General features: G+C 46.0%; 1 protein-coding gene across 1 annotated transcript in view; it reads right to left on the bottom strand.

Annotated features, from left to right (window-relative positions):
* Window positions 1-219: 219 nt before the first annotated feature.
* Window positions 220-22,247, bottom strand: part of LOC111725682 (maestro heat-like repeat-containing protein family member 1) — a 73,224-nt gene continuing 51,196 nt past the window's right edge. The window contains exons 24-39 of the mRNA XM_023514066.1: window positions 21,234-21,323; window positions 13,814-13,918; window positions 12,988-13,123; window positions 12,471-12,568; window positions 11,754-11,903; window positions 9,858-10,012; window positions 9,451-9,586; window positions 8,307-8,500; window positions 7,110-7,247; window positions 6,797-6,914; window positions 6,227-6,367; window positions 5,749-5,922; window positions 2,635-2,793; window positions 2,260-2,382; window positions 837-942; window positions 220-341 (exon numbers count right to left, since the gene is read on the bottom strand). Coding sequence (XP_023369834.1) covers window positions 220-341; window positions 837-942; window positions 2,260-2,382; window positions 2,635-2,793; window positions 5,749-5,922; window positions 6,227-6,367; window positions 6,797-6,914; window positions 7,110-7,247; window positions 8,307-8,500; window positions 9,451-9,586; window positions 9,858-10,012; window positions 11,754-11,903; window positions 12,471-12,568; window positions 12,988-13,123; window positions 13,814-13,918; window positions 21,234-21,323 — 2,145 coding nt within the window. The remainder of the gene's footprint in view (window positions 342-836; window positions 943-2,259; window positions 2,383-2,634; window positions 2,794-5,748; window positions 5,923-6,226; window positions 6,368-6,796; window positions 6,915-7,109; window positions 7,248-8,306; window positions 8,501-9,450; window positions 9,587-9,857; window positions 10,013-11,753; window positions 11,904-12,470; window positions 12,569-12,987; window positions 13,124-13,813; window positions 13,919-21,233; window positions 21,324-22,247) is intronic.

The following is a 22,247-nucleotide window of genomic DNA, read 5'->3' on the forward strand; positions in this document are numbered from 1 at the left end:
CTTGAACACCATCATAGTATAAGCACCTACAGCAATAGGTATTCACTGACTGTCAAGATATAGCCCCCAAATATTAGCAATATTTTATCTAATGTGTAGGACAGTGGAAAATGTGTTTCTTCCTAGTACTTTTCTTCATTTTCTACTCTTCTAGATTACATTGACCATGAGTAAAAATAAAATAATGAAACATGTCCTTAAGAATGTCCCCATTCCATTCTACCCCATCCCACCCATTTGTGTAATGCAGAACCCAGGTACAAGGCCATACTCACCATTCCTTATCACCTGCAAGTCCTCCTCAAATACGTATCTCATGTTCATTTTCCTAATAGTGAATCCTAAAGACAAGACACATGTAAAATCAATCCAGAGTTCCTGAACTTTCTGGCTGCTTCTTTCCCCACATTCAGTGAACAAGGAACTTATAAATAAGTTCTAATAAGGAGTATACACAAGTGATGACTGGCAGCCTAAACAGCAGTGTCTTCATAAAAGAAACTGCAGACCAGCTGTGACCCAGAAATTACTGTCAGCAGGTGACAAGTAGAGGATGAGCCCAGGATGTTAACACATGGCTCACTTCCCCACAGAGCAGAGCCCAGACCATGGGGGGACTCACACAGAGTTGGGGTAAAGGCACAAGCTTGCACTTCTCTCCCCAAGCCTTTCTAATTTGAGGCCTGGTCACAGGTCCACCTCTCTAATCAAGTCAAGGCTGGCACAGGAGCGACCTGTTCTTCATACCATGGGTGTGCTTGGCCTTTAGCAAAAGGTCAAGGAGGGCTGCCCTGCTGAAGAGAGGAGGGGGGAAATGCCAGGAGCCCCCACCTTACCTATGAAAGTGACCGAAGCTATCCTGAGGAAGGTCTGCGGGCTCTTCAGGAACATAAAGCTCTGGGACAGCAACTCCCCCAGGATCTGGTGTTTGCCTGGGTAGGCCTGTGGAGCCAAAGAAGGGTGGTGCTGACCAGGAGAGGGGTCACCCTTTAGGGCACGCTACTGAAGACCTTCTAGTGGCCACATCACCACCTATGCATGGCCCCAGCAGTCTATCTGCAGGCAGCTGCTTCTTCTGGAACTTGCACATTTAGACCCCCAACCCCTCCCAGCCCAGCAACAGCACAGACTCAGCAGGAAGTTCATAAACAGAATTTTGCTCCTGGGTACCAGCAGGAGAAGGGACAACATGCCTAATGTGGAACCAGGAGACCCAGATTTGAATACTGGCCCTGACGCTTCCTGACTTCACTGTCCTCTTATGTAGAGTTGGGGGAAAACCATAACCAGGGGTGTAGAAGGCACCTGTGAGAAATACCTTGGCAATAAGGGATTGGGGAAGGGATTTAATATCATTGGCTCTCATTAGTAAGGGGCATGAGAGTACAAAAGTATATGTACATCATTGGTTAGCAGTCTCCACACCTGTGGCATAGGCGGCCACGGGATTGCTTCTATGAATGGCTTCAGGAGAAGTTAGCCGGGGCTCCTCCTTTGCCTCTGTTTCTTGCTCAGAGGACACCTGATTAGTGCTCCCCTACTAAAGACTGTTGCTGAGATGCTCGCTCCTACCAATACTGACTGACTTCTAAGGTGCTTCAGCTCCTGAGACCTGAACAAGACCAACCCCCAGTAAGCTGGCACAGCATCCATGTCCAGACAGTTTTGTGGGCCAGGGCCAGAGACCTAGCATCCCAGCTCTGATAAGGTCCTGGGTCGGGACCAGAGACAGAGATCCTGGGCTCCAACAAAGGGCCAATGGCTATGACGGTGCTTTGTAAAATAATCTACCTATGTAAGGGATCCCTAATATCAGAACTACTCATGTCAGTCCCTAACCTACTTGCTTAGCCCTCAAATGTTTCCTTTTCAACCAAGATTCCTGATCTTTGGCCTATTCTTGATGGCAGAATCCACAGATCCTTGACCCCATGGCTACTCACCTAAAGGCCTGGTTAACTCCTGCCCACAGGGCTTTCTACCACTATAACCAAAGGGCCTCTGTCCTACGGCCATGCAATAACCCAGCATGACCTCCCCAGCCTCTGACACAAGGACTGGGACACCAAAAGGATCAAGTACAAAGAACCAGGGCCTGGCCTCCCAGCTGAGGGCTCCCAGAGTTTGCAGATGCTGTAAAGAATGAGAGACACGGCACTGAAGGGACATGTCTGTCAGCTGCCCCCTTGGCACACAGAGCCCACTGCTGGGTCCCCAGGACGGATGCTGAGACTCACTTCCTCAGAGACACTCACTCACCAGGTACTTGCAGGTTTCTTCTATCACCTGGAGGTGGTCACTGAGGGTGGTGTGCTGGTAGGTGTGGGTCAGTGACGACCAGTCGATGACCTTCACCCATTCAGTGAGGGCCCCTCTACAGGCCTGTGGGTTGGAGGAAGAAAATCCCCAAACTCCACTCCTATGACTGCCCAGGCCAAGGGTTGAGTGAGCCCCCACAGCAGGAAGAGGTCAGAGTGCTCAGGGCAGCCCAGAGGAGGACGCAAAGGAGGTGGCTGTAGAGTGTGCTGCCAAGGCTGGGCTCGTGAAGAGAGAGCTGAAGGGAAGGGGCTCTGCTCTGACACATGGGGGCATGAATTGGGCCGGGGCTTGGCAGGACAGAGACATCCAGGGTACCTTGACCACCTCGGTGTTGTTGTCCTGTATGCTTAATAGGAGTGGGAGCAAAAATTTATGCAGTTCCTTCTTCATGGTGGCTCCTGGCTTGTATTTGATGACCCCTTTCAGCATGTGGCCCAGGGCAGAGGTGGCTACAATTCTCACCAGATCCCTCGCCTGCCAGGAAGCACAAAGCACAGATAAGGAGGTGGTGGTGGTGATTTCCTGGTGCTGCCTGGCAGGGCTCTCTTCCTACCACACCTCCATCTGCATGTCCAGAGCACACTGGCTGCACTATGCTTGCTTAACATAAATCCCACGCAATTTCATTTCTTAGTTGTTCTGTTTAGACCTCTAGAACTAGGAAGTCAGTTTATGAAGGCACAGTGCCCGGGAAACTGAGATCACGGCTTCACATCTACCATGGACCATACCTGCACCTGGTACCTTCCTTTTCTTCTAAGGATTTGGCTCAAATATGCTACATTTTTCAAAATGCATATTTTTACCCTAGTGATGCTGTGAATAGAATTGTTTAAATCTGTATTAGTTTGTGTGAATTAATTTTTTTTCAGACAGAGTCTTACTCTGTTGCCCTGGGTAGCGTGCCTTGGCGTCATCACAGCTCACAACCTCAAACTCTTGGGCTTAAGTGATCCTCTTGCCTCAGCCTCTGAGTACCTGGGACTACAGGCACCCACCACAATGCCCAGGAAGTTTTTCCTATTTTTAGTAGAGACAGGGTCTCCCTTTTACTTAGGCTAATCTCAAACTCCTAAGCTCAGGCAATCCACCTGCCTTGGCCTAACAGAGTGCTAGGATTACAGGCATGAACCACTACACCCAGCCTGACTTGTGTGAATTAATAATGACCACAAACAGGTACACTTTGTACACTTTCAGGGGAACATTATGTATTAATTGAACAAGTATCTCATGAGCACCTGTCAGGAGTTAAGCACAGTGATAGAGATATGGTGGGACAAGACAGATAGTTCCTGAACAGAGACTTCTTCACAATTCAGATGTACACATTATAGCATAACAGCTAAACAGAGAGGTGAGTCCTTATTAATACTTTAAAGACAAAAAGAAAGAAAAAAATATCACATGCACAGTTGCTCAAGATGGGTAATTGAACATTGCTAGTCACCCCATCTCTAGGAGAAATAGTAGTGATAAATATTTACAGTTCATAATGGATCTGAGGCATTGGATGAGTTTCTAAAAAGCACAGCACAGAGTGCAGGCAAGCAAAGCACTACTGCGGGACATGGTTGGGGAACCGGTGTTCTGAGTGCTCTAAACTTAAGGGCTGTGAATATAGGAAGAAGAAGAAAATTCTGGGCAATCCACAGGATTGCTGGTTGGGGGCTGTAGTTTAGCAATCCAATTCAGTTTCTCCCTTCACCCTGCCCTCCTGATACCCCCTTATCAATTACCAAGAAGCAGGGGCAAGAAACACCCCAGGTGAGCAGCAGGCATGTTGTCTAGACCAAAGAAATGGGATGGCTTCCTGGGTGTCTGATACCACCCAGGGTGGGCAAGGAGCCCTAGAATCAAAAGCATCGAAGGAGAAGTGGATGGCTGGATCTGCCAACAGCCAGCCATCCACTGCTCCTTGGATGCTCCCCCATTACTGAAATCAGGCTGCAGTAACAGACATTGCTTTCACAGAGGGCCCACCGGGAATCTCTAATATAAAAATGCCAGAAATCATGATTGAGCATCAGCAAACAGTGAGGAAAACCAACACTGCAAAACAAAGGAACCACATTCGAGAAATACCATATTATTTATATCATAAACTACTAACAGGACAAATGTGAAGCAAAATAAAGACATTTTCACACAAAGATTAAAAACATTTACTTCTTTTAGGACCTCGCCCAAGGAATCACAAAGGAAGAGGGAAACACAGCATCTAGGAGGAAGAAAAAGCTGAAAGAAGGAAAGGTGAGCAAGGAGATTTGTAAACATACGGGTAAATCTAAGTACTGACTGTATGAAATAATAGCAGTAATGAGACGATATAAAGGCCATATTTGCAAATTTCATAAGCAGAGGCTCAGCACCTGTAGCACAGTGGTTATGGCGCTGGCAACATGCACTGAGGCTGGTGGGTTCGAACCTGGCCTGGGCCTGCTAAACAACAGTAACAACAGAAAAAAATAGCCTGGTGTTGTGGTAGGTACCTGTAGTCCCAGCTACTTGGGAAACTGAGATAAGACAATTGCTTAAGTCCAAGAGTTCGAGGTCGCTGTGAGCCATGATGCCACAGCACTTTACCCAGGGTGACAAGTAAGACTCCTGTCTCAAAAAAAATATTTTTTTTTATAAGCAGGTAGAACTGAAATACTAGACAAAGCTCATATGTAACATGGGAGGGCATAATCAGAATTAAAGCATTCTAAGGTCCTCGCAAGATAGTATCTTTAGGCTTTGTTAAGGACAGTATACATGCTGAATTTTAAAAGAACAGAAAGATGGATGAATCATACATTGATCTAACCATTTGGGAGTTTCCAGGGTCACAGAGGCAAATAATTCCAATCTAAGGTTCACAAATTGGAAAAGTTACAAATGCCACTATGGGAATATTGTCACCAGGTGTCTTGGGGCCATTAAGTTCCCTCTATCTCTAGGATGCCATGATCTATAAGGAGAATGAGACCTGGGGATAGATGATATTGGTCTGTTAGTCCAAATTTCTGAGTCTCAGATTTCTCTTGCCACAGGGACCCTAGCATTCTAAGGTTCCTGTATTATTTGGGAGGAGCGTAGAGCCATCAGTTCTCTCCCTCACTTCGCTCCATAAGTGGAGTCTAGAGAAGGTCCTTGGAGTGAGCACTGGCTTCCTATCAGTGTTTGTGTGAGCTTTCGATTGTTGGTCCAGTGGCTCCTTCCTCTAGGGAACTTCTGTGGAGAGAGTATGTGGAGGCATGTGCTATGTCCCCATGTGTTAGGGAAGGCAGATAGGACATGTCCTATGCGCTGCTCCATGTGACCACATCTCCTTTTGTCTTCCCTCCATTATCTCAGCCATGAGCCACAAGCCTAGACCAACCTTTAGTTAGGCTCCAGCCCTAGCCCACAGTGTTCCCAGTGAGTCCTAGGGACCTAGGCACATACGTCATTGATGAGGGGACGCAGATGTGGGCAGATGCTGCAGAAGATGGCCTTGATGTCCTCGCCCTGCCAGTGGTAGATGATGTTCCGCAGGCACTTCACCGCCTGCACTGTCACCCGCACATCAGCAGTCAGAAAGCCTCGCAAGGAGGGAATCAGGCTTTTGAGAGCCTCTGACTATTGGGAGAAGGCAGAGGTCACTCACCACCCTGAGGACCATGCCGCACTCTGAGGTCATGGTCTTAAGCACAAAATGGTGCCTAAGAGAAACAAATGTAGACAACCTAGCCAAGGAAATGAAGGCCCAAGGAGTCCAGGCTACTTAAGGGCACACCCAGATAGGCCTACCCTGGGTGTTATGATGCCAGGGATGAGGGTTTGAGATTGTACTAAAACTGGGGCAACTAAGGGACCCAAGGGAAGAAAGGCAAATGCTTCAGAGACTCTCAGGGACCCCATTTGGTCTTCTCTTGACTCTTACATTTCCTTGGTGCAGTGCCAGATTACTGATTCCCCGGAGACCAACTTCTTGCATAACATGATCAGGATCCTTGAGCCATTGGGTTAGAATGCCCAGAAAGTCTTGCCCCTCTGTTTGTGCTATTGATCGGTGCCAGAGGAGCTGAGGTGCAGGAGACCATGGTTGTGGGTGGAAGAAAAGACATAGGGACCCTGTGCTCCCCCAGAACCTCTCAGGGCCCAGCTCAGGCAATGACCACATGCAGGAGAGAGCCCAGGCAGATCTGGTCACATGGGGTGAAGACTCCAGGAAAGGGCTTGGGGATAAGGCTGGTAAGGCTCAAATTTGGAGCCCACTGCTGGGATCCACTCCTGATTCTGGGAGGACCAGAACTGCTAACCCACTCCCCAGGCTTCTTGGCCTCCTTGAAGCAGGACCCTGAAGTTCCAAGGAAGGGAATTCCATGTGAGGTGGCTTGATTCTCTATTTTTTTCTTTCCTGGGACAAGTTAGTTAATATCCCATTAAATAGTAAGGTCCTCAGCTATAGAAAGTGGATGGCTGGAGCTGTTGGGGTCTCCGCAGCCCTCACCTGTGCATAGAAGGCCCTGGTCAGAATCTTTCTACCCTCATCCAAGCTGTAGAGGGAGTTCTTGACATGGTTTAGGATTCGGTGAAGAATAGAGGGATCACACATCTTTACCATTGCGCTGGGATGGGACACAGGAAGCAAGCAATTGCCACAGGTTGGGGAAGTAGCCAAGGACCAGGGAGGATGTGAGGGCTAAGGAGTCAGGAGAGCAGAGGGCTGGGAGGTGGGTGCAGGAAGAGTACAAGGCTACTATATTTAAGTGCTAGGACCTGGGGCGAGAGGGCTGCCAGTAGCATGAGGGAAGTGGTCCTACCTTGTCAAGTCCATGATCCCAATATAATAAGATTTGGGGCTGGACAGACGTTCCCAGCAGTTATAGTCACTTGCATAGACCACCACTCCCTCATACGAGCCTGCCAGTAGCACCAGCTTCACTACCTTCAGGGCACACCTGAAGGTCACCGTCATCAGGTTTGTGAAAAGAAAAGGACAAAAAGATTGACACAGTATTATATCCTGATTTGCACTTCTGTGCTGGCAAGCAAGACTCAGGTCTCAGCCCTGGCAGCTAGGTTCTCTCACTGCTCTTCTGCTGATCATGACAAAAAGTACAACTCTCAGCCACATCTTCAATTGCCCATCCACCACCCACCCCTTCAGCCCAGCCCTCCTCCGACCACACAGCCCTACAGGATCCCCTCTCCCACCCAGGCCACCATCTTCTGGTGGGCCCTGAGAGGATCTTAGGTGTGCCGTGAAAATTTTTAAAGATCATTAATTAAATATTTTCAAAAGCAGTTCAAAGCACAGTAAATATATTCTCTCCTTTAGTCTTTCTTTTTTGATCAACATCACTGAAATGTGCCACAGAAGCTTAAATAGAGGTTCAAGTGTGCTGTGAGATTTAAAAAAAAAAAGGTTGAGAAACAACGGTGATCTTGAGGAATGTCCTAGTGCCCTGGTTTTCGATCTTCACTCCAGTGCACAGAAGGAGGGGAGGAGCTTTCTTCACCTCCACACCTGCCTAATCAGACTGTCTCTCCTGTATTAGTTTCATTTGTTTTCATTTTCATTGATGATTTCATTTCAATGAAATATTCTGAGGTTAAGACAACAAAAGCAAGAGTCCAAACTCCCCTCTCACAGGCGAGGAAACAGGTAAGGACTTACACAGGACAGAGCAGCCCACAAGGATGCAAAGCCAGAGGCCAACTAGGCTGAGTCAAATGGCCAACCCTGCTGGGAGAGGATGACTCAGCCCGGCCTGTCATTTCCCATCTAACTGCACCTCTCCACATGGAGAGTTACAACCACAGGTAGGAGCCCCAAGGTGAGTCCGCAGAAGGGGTAATGAGAAATGTGAAAATCTGAGAGAAGATTCCAGTGTGTGATGCTGCCACACCCACACCATCTCCTATGCTTTTCTTCCTTGTATCCCTGAGGTATCAGCATCCAGGACACTCAGGAATTGACTCATTGTGTTTCCTCCTCACCTGCAGGTCAGACTTACCCAGTGGAATCAAAGGAATTTTTCTTGCTTTCTGAGGACCCTTCCTGGATGTACACCACCATCTTCTGGGGAGCATTTTGCTGAGTCACCCAGTAGATATGCCACAGCACAGCCAGCAACAGCCGCGGCAAGAGCTCCTGGACAGCCTCTTGGCACAGGGCTCCTGACAGCATCTCACATAAGGCACATGTCACCTGGGGAGCGGGGAGCAGACTTGACCAGACCTGGACCACCATCCATACACTGAAAGTCTGGGCTAGAATCCTACCCTATTCCTCCCTGTCTCTGCCCAGGGAGCCCAGCTCACTCTGACCTAGGCTTCTAAGAAATATCTGAAGACTGAACACCCACGCTTTACAACTAGGGGAATGAGGGAGCCACCCACATACAATTGGCTTCCTCTTCTCATTTGACATTAAAACTGGAAAGGAGCCAGGTATGGTGTCGCACATCTGTAATCCTCCTAGGACTTTGGGAAGCTAAGGCAGGTGATCTCCTGAGCTCAGGAGTTCAGAGGCCAGCCTGAGTAAGAGTGAGACCCCTTCTCTACTAAAAATAGGAAAACTAGCCAGGCATCATGGCAGGAGCCTGTAGTTCCAGCTACTGGAGAGGCTGAGGCAAGGGAATCACTTGAGCCCAAGAGTTTGAGGTTGCTGTGGGCTATGATGCCATAGCACCCTACCCAGGGTGACAAAATGAGACTCAAAAAAAAAAAAAATTGAAAGGAAACTGACTCTAAATGTTCAGCAGAAGATGATTTCTGGCACTTTGTCCACACTGGCCTCAGGCACCCAAACTTCCACCTCTCCTATGCCCCCTGCCACTCCTCTAGTCCTTCCATAATATGATGTCGCCCAGAATCCTGACAGAAAACAAGCTGGTAAGCCCTGCCTGCCAGTTTCCATATTCATAAATGGGACTGGTCACTACCTTTTCTCCATCATGCATTCTTAGATGCAAAAGTATCAAAAAGAGGGTAAGGTGCTCCTATGAGGTATAGCACTCAAGATGCAGTATCAACCCTCTCCTCTTGACCCCTCCCCAGGATTTGATTGACCCCTGAGGTCAACCCCTTTGATCAGTAACTTTGCCCCCAAACTCCCAGAACTGGACATCCAAGCCCCACCCCCTTCTTTATACTGACAGCCACAGGCTGGTAGTCCATTTCTGCTGTTTCCTCTGTCGAGTGGGCCATTTCCAGGATGCCAATGAGCCACTGCAGGACATTGATTGTCGTGTCTCTCTCAGTGCCAAGTTTCCTCCACAGGGTCAAAGTGATTCTGCAAAAACCAGGGACAGCTATGTCATGGACCCTGGTGATCATGCTCCTAGGACGGGCTTGGTCTCAGGCCCATGAAGAGCCAGTTCCCAGGGACTAGAAGAAGTGAGATGAGAGAAATTGGCCAGAGGTCATGGAGATGAGGTTTGCTTGAGATCAAAGAGAAGGGAGGGTAATAGCATCCTTGCCAAATGATTTTTATTCTGGGAATGGGGATGGGCAGAGGGGGCTTCCTGGGCTGCAAAATGTGTCCTGGGCCAGGGTGAAGGTACCTGTCCCAGGGCAGTGGCTTGCTGAGCAGCATGGGGATGACGGTGCAGGTGTTGCTACCTGCCAGCGCACACATGGCCTGCAGGGTCTCCTCCTTTGTGTTGGGCTCCAGATTCCAGTTGAGCCGTTGAAGGATGCCCTCTGCTATTTCCTTCACCTGCAGGGCAGAGCCAGCAGAAGTCCCCATAACTTTTTCCATGCTTCCTTCCCACCTTCCTTCTCTACCAGCTCCCCAAATTTCAGGGGCCTAATTGCAATCCTGCCAGTGGGGCTGATTTCCCAAGGCAGAGCTTTGTTGTATTTTTTTTTTTTTTTGAGATAGTCTTACTCTGTCACCCTAGGGTAGAGTGCTGGGGTGTGATAGCTCACAACAACCTCAAATTCCTGGGCTCAAGCAATCCTCTTGTCTCAGCCTCCTGAGTAGCTAGGACTACAGGCATCTGCCACAATGCTCAACTAATTTTCCTTTTTTTAGAGACAGAATCTCACCTTATTGCCCTTGGTAGAGTGCCGGTGGCGTCACAGCTCACAACAACCTCCAACTCCTGGGCTTAGGCGATTCTCTTGCCTCAGCCTACCGAGTAGCTGGGACTACAGGCACCTGCCACAACACCTGGCTATTTTTTTGTTACAGTTTGGCCGGGGCTGGGTTTGAACCCACTACCCTCAGTCTATGGGGCTGGCACCCTACTCACTGAGCCACAGGCGCCACCCCTAATTTTTCTACTTTTAACAGAGATTTGGGTCTTACTCTTACCCAGGCTGGTCTTGAACTCTTGAGCTAGGGAGATCCACCTGCCTCAGCCCCCCAGAGTGTTAAGATTATAGGTGTGAGCCACCACACTGGCCATTGGCTGCAAGGCAGAGTTCTGAGGCACCAGAGGCCAGACCAGTAGGGGCCCCAGAAGCTGGCACTAAGGCCCACTGTAGCAAGTGCCCGCCCACAGCCCGTAAGTCTGTAGATGAGTAGCATCCCAGGTTGCTAAGGTACCTCAGGGCTTCCCCTCCCAGCTGCGATCAACTTTTAACCCGCAAACTGCAGGAACATCTGGCATTGGAGGTAGGGGACCCCAGTCTTGGCTCTGGCCCTCAAATCCCTAATACATAGCCTCTGGGAAGTCTGTTCCAGTGCAGTGCCTCAAAGATACCCTCAGAGTGTCCTTCCAGTTCTGCTACATAGGCCATGTAGGTCACATAAATGAATGAGGGCAACAGGCGTCAGGGAACTCAGGGAGTAGGAGGGTCTGAGAGAGCCCATGCTGCGTTTATAAAAGGAACAAAGCCCACTCAGAAAGGTGCCCTGGGTGATCCCATTTTAAAGTTTCTTTCAGTGAATTGGGAAATGTGGGATTGTTATGCAAAACTTTTCCATTTTTATATGTTAATCTAAAGGAAAAAAAGGATAACTCATGAACTAAACTGGTTTGAAATTCACAGTTTAAGGCCCCTGGCACCCCAGGGAACCAAGATGAACACCCTCAACAATGCTTCCTGTGCTCTGGCTGAAGGCCACCTGTGGCACCAGCTGCCAACAGCTTTGCACATGGTAATGTTAACTGCAGTACCAGGTGGTTTTCTTTTTTTCCTTTTTTTTCCAGTTTTTGGCTAGGGCTGGGTTTGAACCCTCCACCTCCAGTATATGGGGCCAGCGCCCTACTTCTTTGAACCACAGGTGCTGCCCTGGGGTACCAGTTTTGAGCTCAGAATTATAAATGTCTCAGCTTTGTGGGACCACAGAGAACATCTAGCCCAAATCCACATTTTATAGGTGAGTGAATTAAGACCAACAGTAGAGAAGAGACTTGCCCAAGGCCTTTCACTTGGTTAGTGCTAGAGCCAGGAAGGAGCCCAGAGCTCCTGATTGACAGGGCTGAGCTCTTGCCACAGTGCCACACTACCTTTATCATGTCCTTGCCCCGTTTTTTCATAACAGCGCTCATCAGCTGGGCAGCAGCCAGAGACAACCTGGGTTTGCTCTCAGTCAGGTCATCCATGACCTTCAGCACCATGTTGGTGAGATGGAGCTGGGTGAAGTACCCTGCAAATGCCTGCAACAAGGGCTGTCAGTCTCAACTCACCTGGGCTGCCTGCCTCAGATGGCCTGGACCACCTTTCCTGAGTAGCACATGCTTCTTCTTGGGAGCAAAATGTACATTTGTGTCAGGCCTGTGCTGTCTGCCAATCTCCCAGAGGACACTTTCACTGGGGTCAGAGTCTTTGGGGATGGGAGGCAGAGAACACTGACCTCAGGTGCCAGTGTGGGGTTCCAAGGTCAGAGGCTGCAGAGGCAGAGCAGCAGGACAGAGGGGCTGAGGTCCTTAGTGCCTCTCTGAGGCAGGAGTTGGGATACATGTTGCTCACAAAGCACCATGAGCATGAAACCAGTACTTCCAGAGGGATGGGCCATGACAAAGGCTCAGGACCCAGGATACTCAAGGGAGAGCATATGGGAGCCCCAAGACTGGGCCTTCCGTTGTACACAGACTGTCCCCTAAAGAAAACCTTCACAGCAAGACACAGAGAGGGAAGATACAAGAATCCCACCTGAGAGAGCTATAAGATTATGTAAATGAGAGGCCCCAGCTGTCCCCACTAGGTGTCTGGATGGCCCTCACCTCGCCAATCTTAAAGGTGCTGTTGTAGAAGATGTTGGGACTATAAACTTCACCCCTGCCGTCTTCTTCCCACAAGTTTTGATTTTGCCTTGTCATCTCTGAAACAAAGACCACCAAGCCCACCCCTCAGATGTTCAGAAGCCTTCTTAGAATGTTCTTTCCCACCTCTCAGGGCCCCTGGCCTAGGCCCAGGCACCTACTGAGCTAAGCCAGATTGAAGAGAGTTGGGGTTGGTAGGGAAGGGATGGACACCACCATAAGGGGTGCTGATGACACCTATCTAAGGGGCGCCCACTTTGCCTGCCTCAGAGCAAAGATAGAATCAGGTAAGAATATGAGGCTCACTCAGATGAGGAGGAACTAATTCAAAAGAACTCTTTCCTAAGCAGGTATTTTGTCCCAGAAGGGGCAGGTCCCTCCACGGAGATGAGGTGCTTAGGTAACTTCTAGAGCATGTGGGGATGGCCAGGTCTAAGGGAGAAGCTGGAAGGGAGGAACAAGAGAAGTTTCTACATACGCTTTTGCAGCAGGAGGATACTGTAGAGGCTGTAGACAGCCTGGGAAGACAAGTAGCAGATGTTGTCCACAGGGTCCTGACAGCGCACAGCCAGCATCCTCACCAGGTGCCCCAGATGGGTGAACGGAATTTCCATCTGAGGAGGAGAGCTGGAAGTCACATGTTATCCCAACTGCTCCTTCAGGCTGGGCTGTCACAGGAGAAAAACTAGGAGGAGGGGGACACACGTGCCACAGGCATGAGGGTTGAGACCAGGAGTGGGGAACAGGGAAGGAATTTGACAAGGGGTGGCCAGAAAGCACATCCACCAGCATGGCTAGGGCAGGACCTGGCACTGCTCCCCCTTCTCTGCCTCCTGACACCCCACCTCTATTGTGTCCTCTTCTATGAAGCTTTCTCAGTTTCCCTCACTTGTAGTCATTTGTGTTTCCATATTTGATTCCCATCACATTTGGCTTGTACGTTCATTATCACCTTCAGGGAATAGTCCTGGTCATCTACATATCCACCATAGCACTAGCACAGTGCCTGGCCCAAGGTGAGTGCCCAGTAACTGCTAGTAGAGGTGAATGGAAACCAAACCAAATGGAATGGAAATGATTTTGCAGATGGACAAAAAGACCAAGTGGTAGATGTAGGGGTGGGGGAGAGGGAAAAGGGAGAGAGGTGAGAACAAGATGGGATGTAGGGGAAAAAACAGAGACAGATGGCAAGACAGTGTGACTGAGGCCAGGTGACAGATGTGATGAAGCTGGGGACAAAGATAGGGGTGAGGGTGACCAGAGAGGACAGTAGGACCCAGGCTCTGAGACAAGTGACCACTCACTTTGAAGTTATTCATTTTTATAGTATAGCCAAGAATGCGGGCAGCACACCACATGGCCCGTTCCCGCTCATGGTTCTTCTGGGAATTCAGCCATGTCTCTAGCAGCTGGAGGGAGAAGATGATGAAAGGAGAGGCCTGATTAGCTGCATCTCAGAGTGAAGAAAAGTAACTTTGAGCTTCTGCAAAGTATCAGGACCCTACTCCCAAGAGCAGGACTTCTTTGGCCTAGAGGTGCATTGTATATGGGTCTGGAACCAGAAGCCTTTATTTTCTCAACCCCCAATTCTCCCCTTCTCTGGGTGCTAGAAATTTCTTCATTGGTGTCCCTTTGTTTCAGGTGAAAGCTGTGACTCTCAAATGATACTGACCACAGCTTACTTCAGTAGATCAACATATCCCACTATTCCCCTACCCACATCTTATTCCTCCATAAAGAAAGAACTTGGTATTAACAACATGTCTTTGTTGTCACAGATTCAAGAGTGATTGAAGTTTTTTTAAGGAATATAATTATGGCTGTTTCCTATTTGAAATACAACAAATAAATGTCACCAGTGGTAAATTACAGGCCCTGAATACCACCGATCTAAATGCACATTGCTCCATGTCAACCTGCAGTAATCATTCTAACCATGATTCAGGAAAGCAAAAGGCAATTTATAACTGAAAAGGAATAATAGTAGTAGATGAAAAGAAATCCACAACTAACTTAAGGAAATACTGATGCTCTAAAAAACAATATAGGAAGGAAAGAATAAGAAAAAAAAGAAAAAGAAGAAGAAAATAAACGATACCACATAGATTCATTTAAAAAAAAAAAAATTGTTCCTGCAGCCAGACCCTGATGAAATACCCAAGCCAAGACTGTGATTTCTAAATGTCATTTTTTACAAAGAAAGACCATAGCTCCTTGAAAAAAAACAGCTAATTCCAGGCCACAGATGAAAAGTACACACAATATTGGAAAGCAAGGAAGTTCTTGGAGATTCCTAGAGTCATATTGAATAAAAAGAATCAGGAAGAGTCTCCTATGACAAAAGATGAGACAATTGTAGCATCAGTTAAAATGAAAGTTCTAATTGATTAAAACACTTTTTAATGGCTTTTTTTTTTTTGAAAAAGAGTCTCGCTATGTCACTGTTGATACAGTGCCATGGTGTCACAGCCAACAGCAACCTCAAACTCTTGGGCTTAAGCGATTCTCTTGCCTCAGCCTGCCACAACGCCTGGCCATTTTTTTGTTGCAGTTGTCATTGTTGTTTAGCAGGCCTAGGTAGGGTTCAAACCCACCAGCTTCAGTTTTTATGGCCAGCATCCTACCCACGGAGCTACGGGTGCCACCACACATCACATTTTTTTTAAGTGAAAGCAAGATTTATTCAGAAACTACAGAAAGTCTATACCACAGACAGAGCAGAGGCAAGTTCTCTCAGCAGAAGAGAACCAGCCTACATCAAATGTTTTAGAATTCAAGTTCAGATGATACTGCAAGATATCTGTGAAGTAATCTTGCTAAAAATCAATTCTGAATCTGATCAAGCATCTAGTTCTAATAATATCTAGGAAATACTAGGATAGAAGAACTTGTTAAATGACCCAAAAATGTTATAATCAGTACAACTCAGAATGTGGAAAATTTACAGAAGAGATGACTTGATTTCTTCAACAAATAAATTTTAAGAAAAAAAATGACATAAGGGAAAACTATAAATGAAGGGACTTAAGCAACAAACCAATGAGAATGTACACAGCTCATTTAGGACCTGATTCAAGTGAACAGATATTTAAAAATATATATTTGTGACATATTTAGGGAAAAATTAATATTCTCCAAACATTTATGATACTAAGAAATTAAATCAAAATTTATATATACATATATATATGTATATATATTTTTTGAGACAGGGTCTAACTCTGTCACCTGGGCTAGAATGCAGTGGCATCATCATAGCTCACTGCAACCTCAAATTCCCAGGCTCACGCAATCCTCCTGCCTCACCCTCCGGAGTAGCTGGAATTGTAGGCATGTGCCATCATGCCTGTATAATTTTTCTATTTTTTGTAAAGACAGGGGCTCCCTCTTGCTCAGGCTGGTCTTGAACTCCTGAACTCAAGTAATCCTCTAGCCTTGGCCTCCCAGAGTATTAGGATTATAAGCATAAGACAACACATTCAGCCTACATAATTTAAATATAATAATGATAGCATAGTCATATATTTTAATATAATCCTTTTCCCCTTTTTTTTGTGACAGACTCTCAGTTTGTTGCCCTCAGTAGAGTGCTATGGCATCATAGCTCACAGCAACCTCAAACTCTTGCGCTCAAGTGATTCTCTTGCCTTAGCCTCCTGAATAGCTGGAACTATAGGTGCCAGCCACAGTGACTGGCTAGTTTGTTTCTATTTTTAATAGAGATGGGCCTCCCAGTGTGCTAGGATTAAAGGAGTGAGCCACCATGCCTGGTCATAATCCTTATCTTTGATAAACATACTAAAATATTTATGGAAAAAATGGTATGAAAATTGCTCTAAAAAAATTGCTCTGTGCCCCAGAGGCACAGAAGTTGGGGACTGTAAAAGGCACAAATAAAATAAAATTGACCATGACTGATCACTGAAGCTGGGTGATGATACACATGATTCTATTCTCTCTACTTTGGTTGTGGTTTGAGATTTATTAGAATAAAAAAATTATATATAAGAATGGAAACTTGGAAATAATAAATGTAAGGACTTTAAAAGAACTGTTAAAAGAGACATGATGCCAAAAGGAAAGTTGAAACATTAGGAAAAAAAGTTCAACAGAAATGGTAAATATCTGGGTGAATATAATAGACTCTTATCTTATGAATTCTGTAAAACACATTGGATGGCTCAAATAAAATACATGTGTCATAAAATTGGTGGGCAGGGCTTTAATAAATGTAAATATCACACCTAAGACAACTCCAACATAGAGTAAAGGACAAATCTATGTGCTTCATCTCTATGCTGGTCAAGTCTCCACATTCCAATTGGAAGGATACCATTTGGTTCTAGGTAGGCTGTGAAAAGTTAAGTGTGAGTATTGTAAAGCCTTTAGCAACCACTATAAAAACTATACGAAAAGTTAGAAAGAAAAACCTAATAGGCAAGTTAAAAGGTAACATTAAAATGGGAAAATAACCCAAAGAAGGCAAAAAGGAAGAAATAGAGGAAGAAAAATCAGAGAGAACAGCAAGAACACAAATAATAAAGTGGTGCACCTAAAACCATGTCATTAATTTATTAAACGAAATGATCTAAAGACACATTAAAAGACACTGATGATCAGAATGGATTATTTTTTTAATGTGCCTAATAAATGGATTTCAAAAAGGACCAACTGTATATTAAAAGTAAAAGGATACAAGGGGTCCGGTGGCTCCCAAGGTAATCCTAGCACTCTGGGAGACCAAGGTGTAAATTGACTGAACTCAAGAGCTTGAGACCAACCTGAGCAAGAGCGAAACCCTGTCTCCACTAAAAATAGAAAAAAATTAGTGGGAGTTGTGATGGATACTCAGGAGGCTGAGGCAAGGGGATCCTTTGAGCCCAAGAGTTTGATGTTGCTGTGAGCTACGAAGCCACAGCACTCTACCCAGGATGACAGAGTGAGACTCTGTCCCCCCACCAAAAAATAAAAATAAAAATAAAATAAAATGATGACTAAAGTTGCACCATACAAACACTAATAAAAAGAGAGGTAGGATAGCTATAAGAATAATAGAGATAAAGAGGATATTTCATGATAATAAAAGATCACATTACCAAGAAGATACAATAATCCTGAACATGTATGCACTTAACAACAAAGCTTCAACTCACAGAAGCAAAAGGAGAAACAAGTGAATTTCCTGTTACAGCTGCAGACTTAAATCCTCCTTTCTCAGTAAGCAAAAGAAGTAGTGAACAGAAATTCAGCAAGGATGTAGTAGAATTGAATTCCACCTCAACTGGCATTTTAAAAGGAATTTCCAGCCAACAAAAGCAGAATACATATTCTTTTCAAGTTCACATGGAACACTCACTAAGACAGGCTACATCTTGCTTCATAAAATAAAACCTTAACAAATTTAGAAGAATTAAAATCACACAAGGATATAGGCAGCAAATATGCACATGTCAATATAATCAACATCATTAGCCATTAGAGAAATGCATATGAAAAGTGCTATGCCTATTTTAAAAAGGATAAAGTTTAAAAAGTCACACTAAGAGCAAGCAAGAATGCAAAGAAACTGACTACCTCATACATAGGTCTCATGAGTATCAAATAGTATAGCTATTCTGAAAAATAGTTTGGCAGTTTCTTAAAAAACTAAACATGCAGCTTGGTGCCTGTGGCTCAAGCGGCTAAGATGCCAGCCACATACACCTGAGCTGGCGGGTTCGAATCCGGCCCGGGCCCACCAAACAACAATGATGGCTGTAACCAAAAAATAGCCGGGCGTTGTGGCGAGTGCCTGTAGTCCCAGCTACTTGGGAGGTGGAGGCAGGAGACTCGCTTGAGCCCAGGAGTTGGAGGTTGCTGTGAGCTGTGATGCCATGGCACTCTACTCCGGGGGACAGCTTGAGGCTCTGTCTCAAAAAAAAAAAAAAAAAAAAACCTAAACATGCACTTTCATATCACTCAGCAAAGGCTCTCTTTGGCATTTATCCCCCGCCCCCCACAAAGAAACCAAAAGTTATGTTCACACAAAACATGTACACAAAAGTTCACAAGACTTTTCCTAATAATAACCCCCACCTGGAAACCACTTAAAAGTCTGTCAATGGTGAAAGACCAGACAAACTCTAACATATTCATACAATGCAAAATTACTCAAGAATAAAAAGAAATACACTATTGATTCACATGACAACCTGGGAGATCTTGAGAGCATGAAGCCAATCTCATAAAAGGTTACACACTCTATGATTCCATGTATATAACATCCTTAAAATGGCAAAACTATAAAGCTGGAAAACAGATCAGTGGTTGTCACCAGGGAATGGGGCTAAGGTGTGGGGGGATGTGATTAAAAAGAGATCACACCAATAGATGACATAACACATGGTAAGGGGTAGGGGAAAGCAGGAGCAGGAAGAGGGAAGGAAAGAGAGGGTGGGGGGGTCATGGTGTATGACACACCTCTTGGGGGTGAGACACAATTAATTACAAGAGGGAATTTACCTAACAAATGCAATCAGTATAACCTAATTCTTTGTGCCCTCAATGAATCCCAAACAATAAAGAAAAGGAGTCACACAAGTGGGTTCTGCTTGGTGGTGAAACAGTTCTACATCAATAGTGGTGGTGGTGTTGGCTACATCTCACTCTACATGAGATTAAAATGAACAGGTGTCAAAACTATGGAAACTGAACAAGGTCTGGAGTCTAACAGTAGTACCCAGTGTCAATTCCCAGGTTGTGATAATATGTCACCATTAGGGGAAGCTGGGCTAAGTATCCAAGGAAGGGTATCTCCTATTTTTGCAACTCCCTGTGTCTCTAAAATCATTCCAAAATGAAAGAAGAAAAATAGCAGCAAAAAGATTGGAAACAGCCCAATGTCTGTCTCTGGGGTCTGATTGAATAACCTTGACTACACCCACACAATGTAGGTAACCCGCAGAATCATAAAGACTGTATCTGTGAGCTGATGTGGAGAAAAAACCAAATTCAGGGCACTAGAGAGAAGGTATGACTTGCCGTGAAGGACAGAAAGGGAAATAAGAATGTACATAACACACATTTGCTTTCTTTTACACCAAAAACCAGGAGCACAGTCAGCATCTTTAGGCACGTGGTGATCTCTAGGGAGTGAGGGGGAAGGAAGGTAAGAAGATCAATGGGAGCAAGACTGCTCTGAGGAAGACTTTAGATTTAAGTTTTCAATATTATGTAAATCCTGACATAATCAAAATTTTCAATTAAATTAAAAGAACATATACTCTTAAAAAAATTTTTTTTGAGACAGAGTCTCACTCTGTAGCCCTGGGTAGAGTGCCAGGGCCTCATCATAGCTACAGCAACATCAAACTCCTGGGCTCAAGCGATTCTCTTGCCTCAGCCTCCTGAGTAGCTCAGACTATAGGCACCTACTACCATGCCTGGCTTGTTTTTCTATTTTTAGTAGAGAAAGAGTCTCCCTCTTGCTCAGGCTGGTCTCAAACTGCTGAGCTCAAGCAATCTGCCTGCCTCAGCCTCCCAGAGTGCTAGGATTACAGGTGTGAGCCAACATGCCCAGCCAGAAACCATAAAAATTAAACACAAATAAATCTGAATTATATCAATTTGATACCATAACCACACAGAAAACAATCATCTCAACTAATTTTCATACTAAATACTTTGACTGTACTCCTCAGATCTCTAGTCTGACAACCAAAACAAGTGCAAAGAAAACTTAAACTTTCTGTAATAATTGTGGAACAGGATACTCAAGAGAAGGCCATTAGCATAAAGTCGGTGAAATCTATAAAAAAGATGACCCAATTTAAAAATGGTCAAATTACTGGAAGCTGAACCTTACCTCTTCAAGTGGGCAGTTTATAAACATTCACTCTCAGTTATAAACACAACTGTATGAGCCAGGCACTATTGCCATCCCATTTTCCTGGAGAAAAGTAAGGCACTGGAAAGTTGCATACACCCCCAAGGCCACCCAGCTAACAACAGAAGCAGGCAATGCAGATGTAGGGGTGCAGAGCCCATGTTTCTCTCCTGTAGCTGCTGTGCAGGAGTGGAGGGGAACTGAGGAGAAGGTGGCCACAGCAACAGAGAAGGAAGAAGGAAGAAGAAAGCATTTGTGCTCCAAGGGAGAAGACCAAGACTGTTTACATCCCAGCCCTGATCACCTTCCCTCAAACCTCTGCACCCAACCCCTATCCTCAGTTCTGTCTCTTCTCCTGCCCCTGAATGTTCTGTTCCCAAGTATACCAGGGGGACAGAATTCATATCCACCCAGAACCTCAGAGTATGATCTTATTAGGAAATAGGGTCTTTGCAGATCTCATCAAGTTAAGGTGAGTTCATACTGGTATAGGGTGGACCTTACCTAATCCAATGATTGCTGTTCTCAGAAAGAAGAGAATACACACACACACAAGGGGGAGAGAATACGCCTTATGAAAATGGAGGCAGAGATTGAAGTGATATGTCTACAAGGCAGGAGACACCAAGAGATGGCAGGAACCACCAGAAGCCAGGAGAGAGCCATGGATGAGAAGGAATGGATTCTGCCCCAGGAACTCCAGTGGGCATGAACCCTGCCAACACCTTGAATTTGAATCTCTAGCTTCACACCTATGAGAGAATCAGTTTCTTCTGTGTTAAGCCAGCCAGTTGTGGCACATCATTGGGCAAACCCCAGGAAAAGAACACCCCAACTTTCAAGGGCTCCTCCCCACTGACCTCCAAGCAGGTCTGGGTATGAACAGGCTTCTCGGTGACAACAGCTTCCAGGAACCTCAGGAGAGATAGCAGGGTCGTCTTAAGCAGTTCCTAAGGAGCAAAGAGGGACTCGCAGTACTGCTGGGATAGCAGTCCCCCACTTCTGTACTCTGCTTAGCACCCCTACTCCTCAGGAGGGCTTCCACGCTTCCTTTTTCCTTGCTTACCTTTCGCCTGCATTCCAAGGGCCACTTGCCCGCTACTGACTTGAATGAATTTCTGTTGTTTTCACCAGAGCACATCTGTCTGCCTGGTGTATGCTTTTCCTAGTGGAGCGGAAGTTCCCTGACCTGCAGTTCCCCACAGCCCTCCATCTCCCACTTTCTACTCTGTGCTCTGTGCTCCCTGGGGAGCTGCTTCAATCAGCAGAACTGACTAGGAAGCCAGCTGGCCCCAGGGGGAGAAAGAGCTGGCCTGGCGGCCTGCAGATGACTAAGTGACCTGAGAATAGGTGCCCTCTCTCTAGCCCTGCCACAAACTACGCGGCTCTGCCCAGCAATAGTAGATCTTTGCCTTTAAGCCAAAACTGTCTAAAGAAAGTAAGTGATCTGCCTGCAAATGCTCCTGCAAGCCAGTCCTGGGCACCAAACTGACCAGAAGCAAAGGCAGCTCCCCATGGAATAAAGTACTGAAAAGGGCTCCACCCTGGAGTGAAGCCTTCACTCTGTGCAGGTGGGGTCCCAGCCCACCTCAAACACACCGAAATCCTGCCCAGATGCCCCTACTCCCAGCCAGAACTATACTAAAGAAGGCCTCTGGGGGACACAGCCAGGTGACACCCACCTCAGCAATCTCAAGATGTGGCAGTCTTTCCTTCGCAACATAAATTAGTATGAACTGACAAAGAAAGATCACCAGACATTTGATGGGAAGAAGGCTCAATATAAACAGACCATCTGACCCCAGGAAACCAAAGTAGTTCAGTAAACAGTAGAAAATATTGTTTCAAAACATTCTTTTTTTTTTTTTTTTTTT

Source organism: Otolemur garnettii, unplaced genomic scaffold (genome assembly GCF_000181295.1).
Source record: "Otolemur garnettii isolate 467f Iridium unplaced genomic scaffold, OtoGar3 scaffold00046, whole genome shotgun sequence".
Lineage (NCBI taxonomy): Eukaryota > Metazoa > Chordata > Mammalia > Primates > Galagidae > Otolemur > Otolemur garnettii.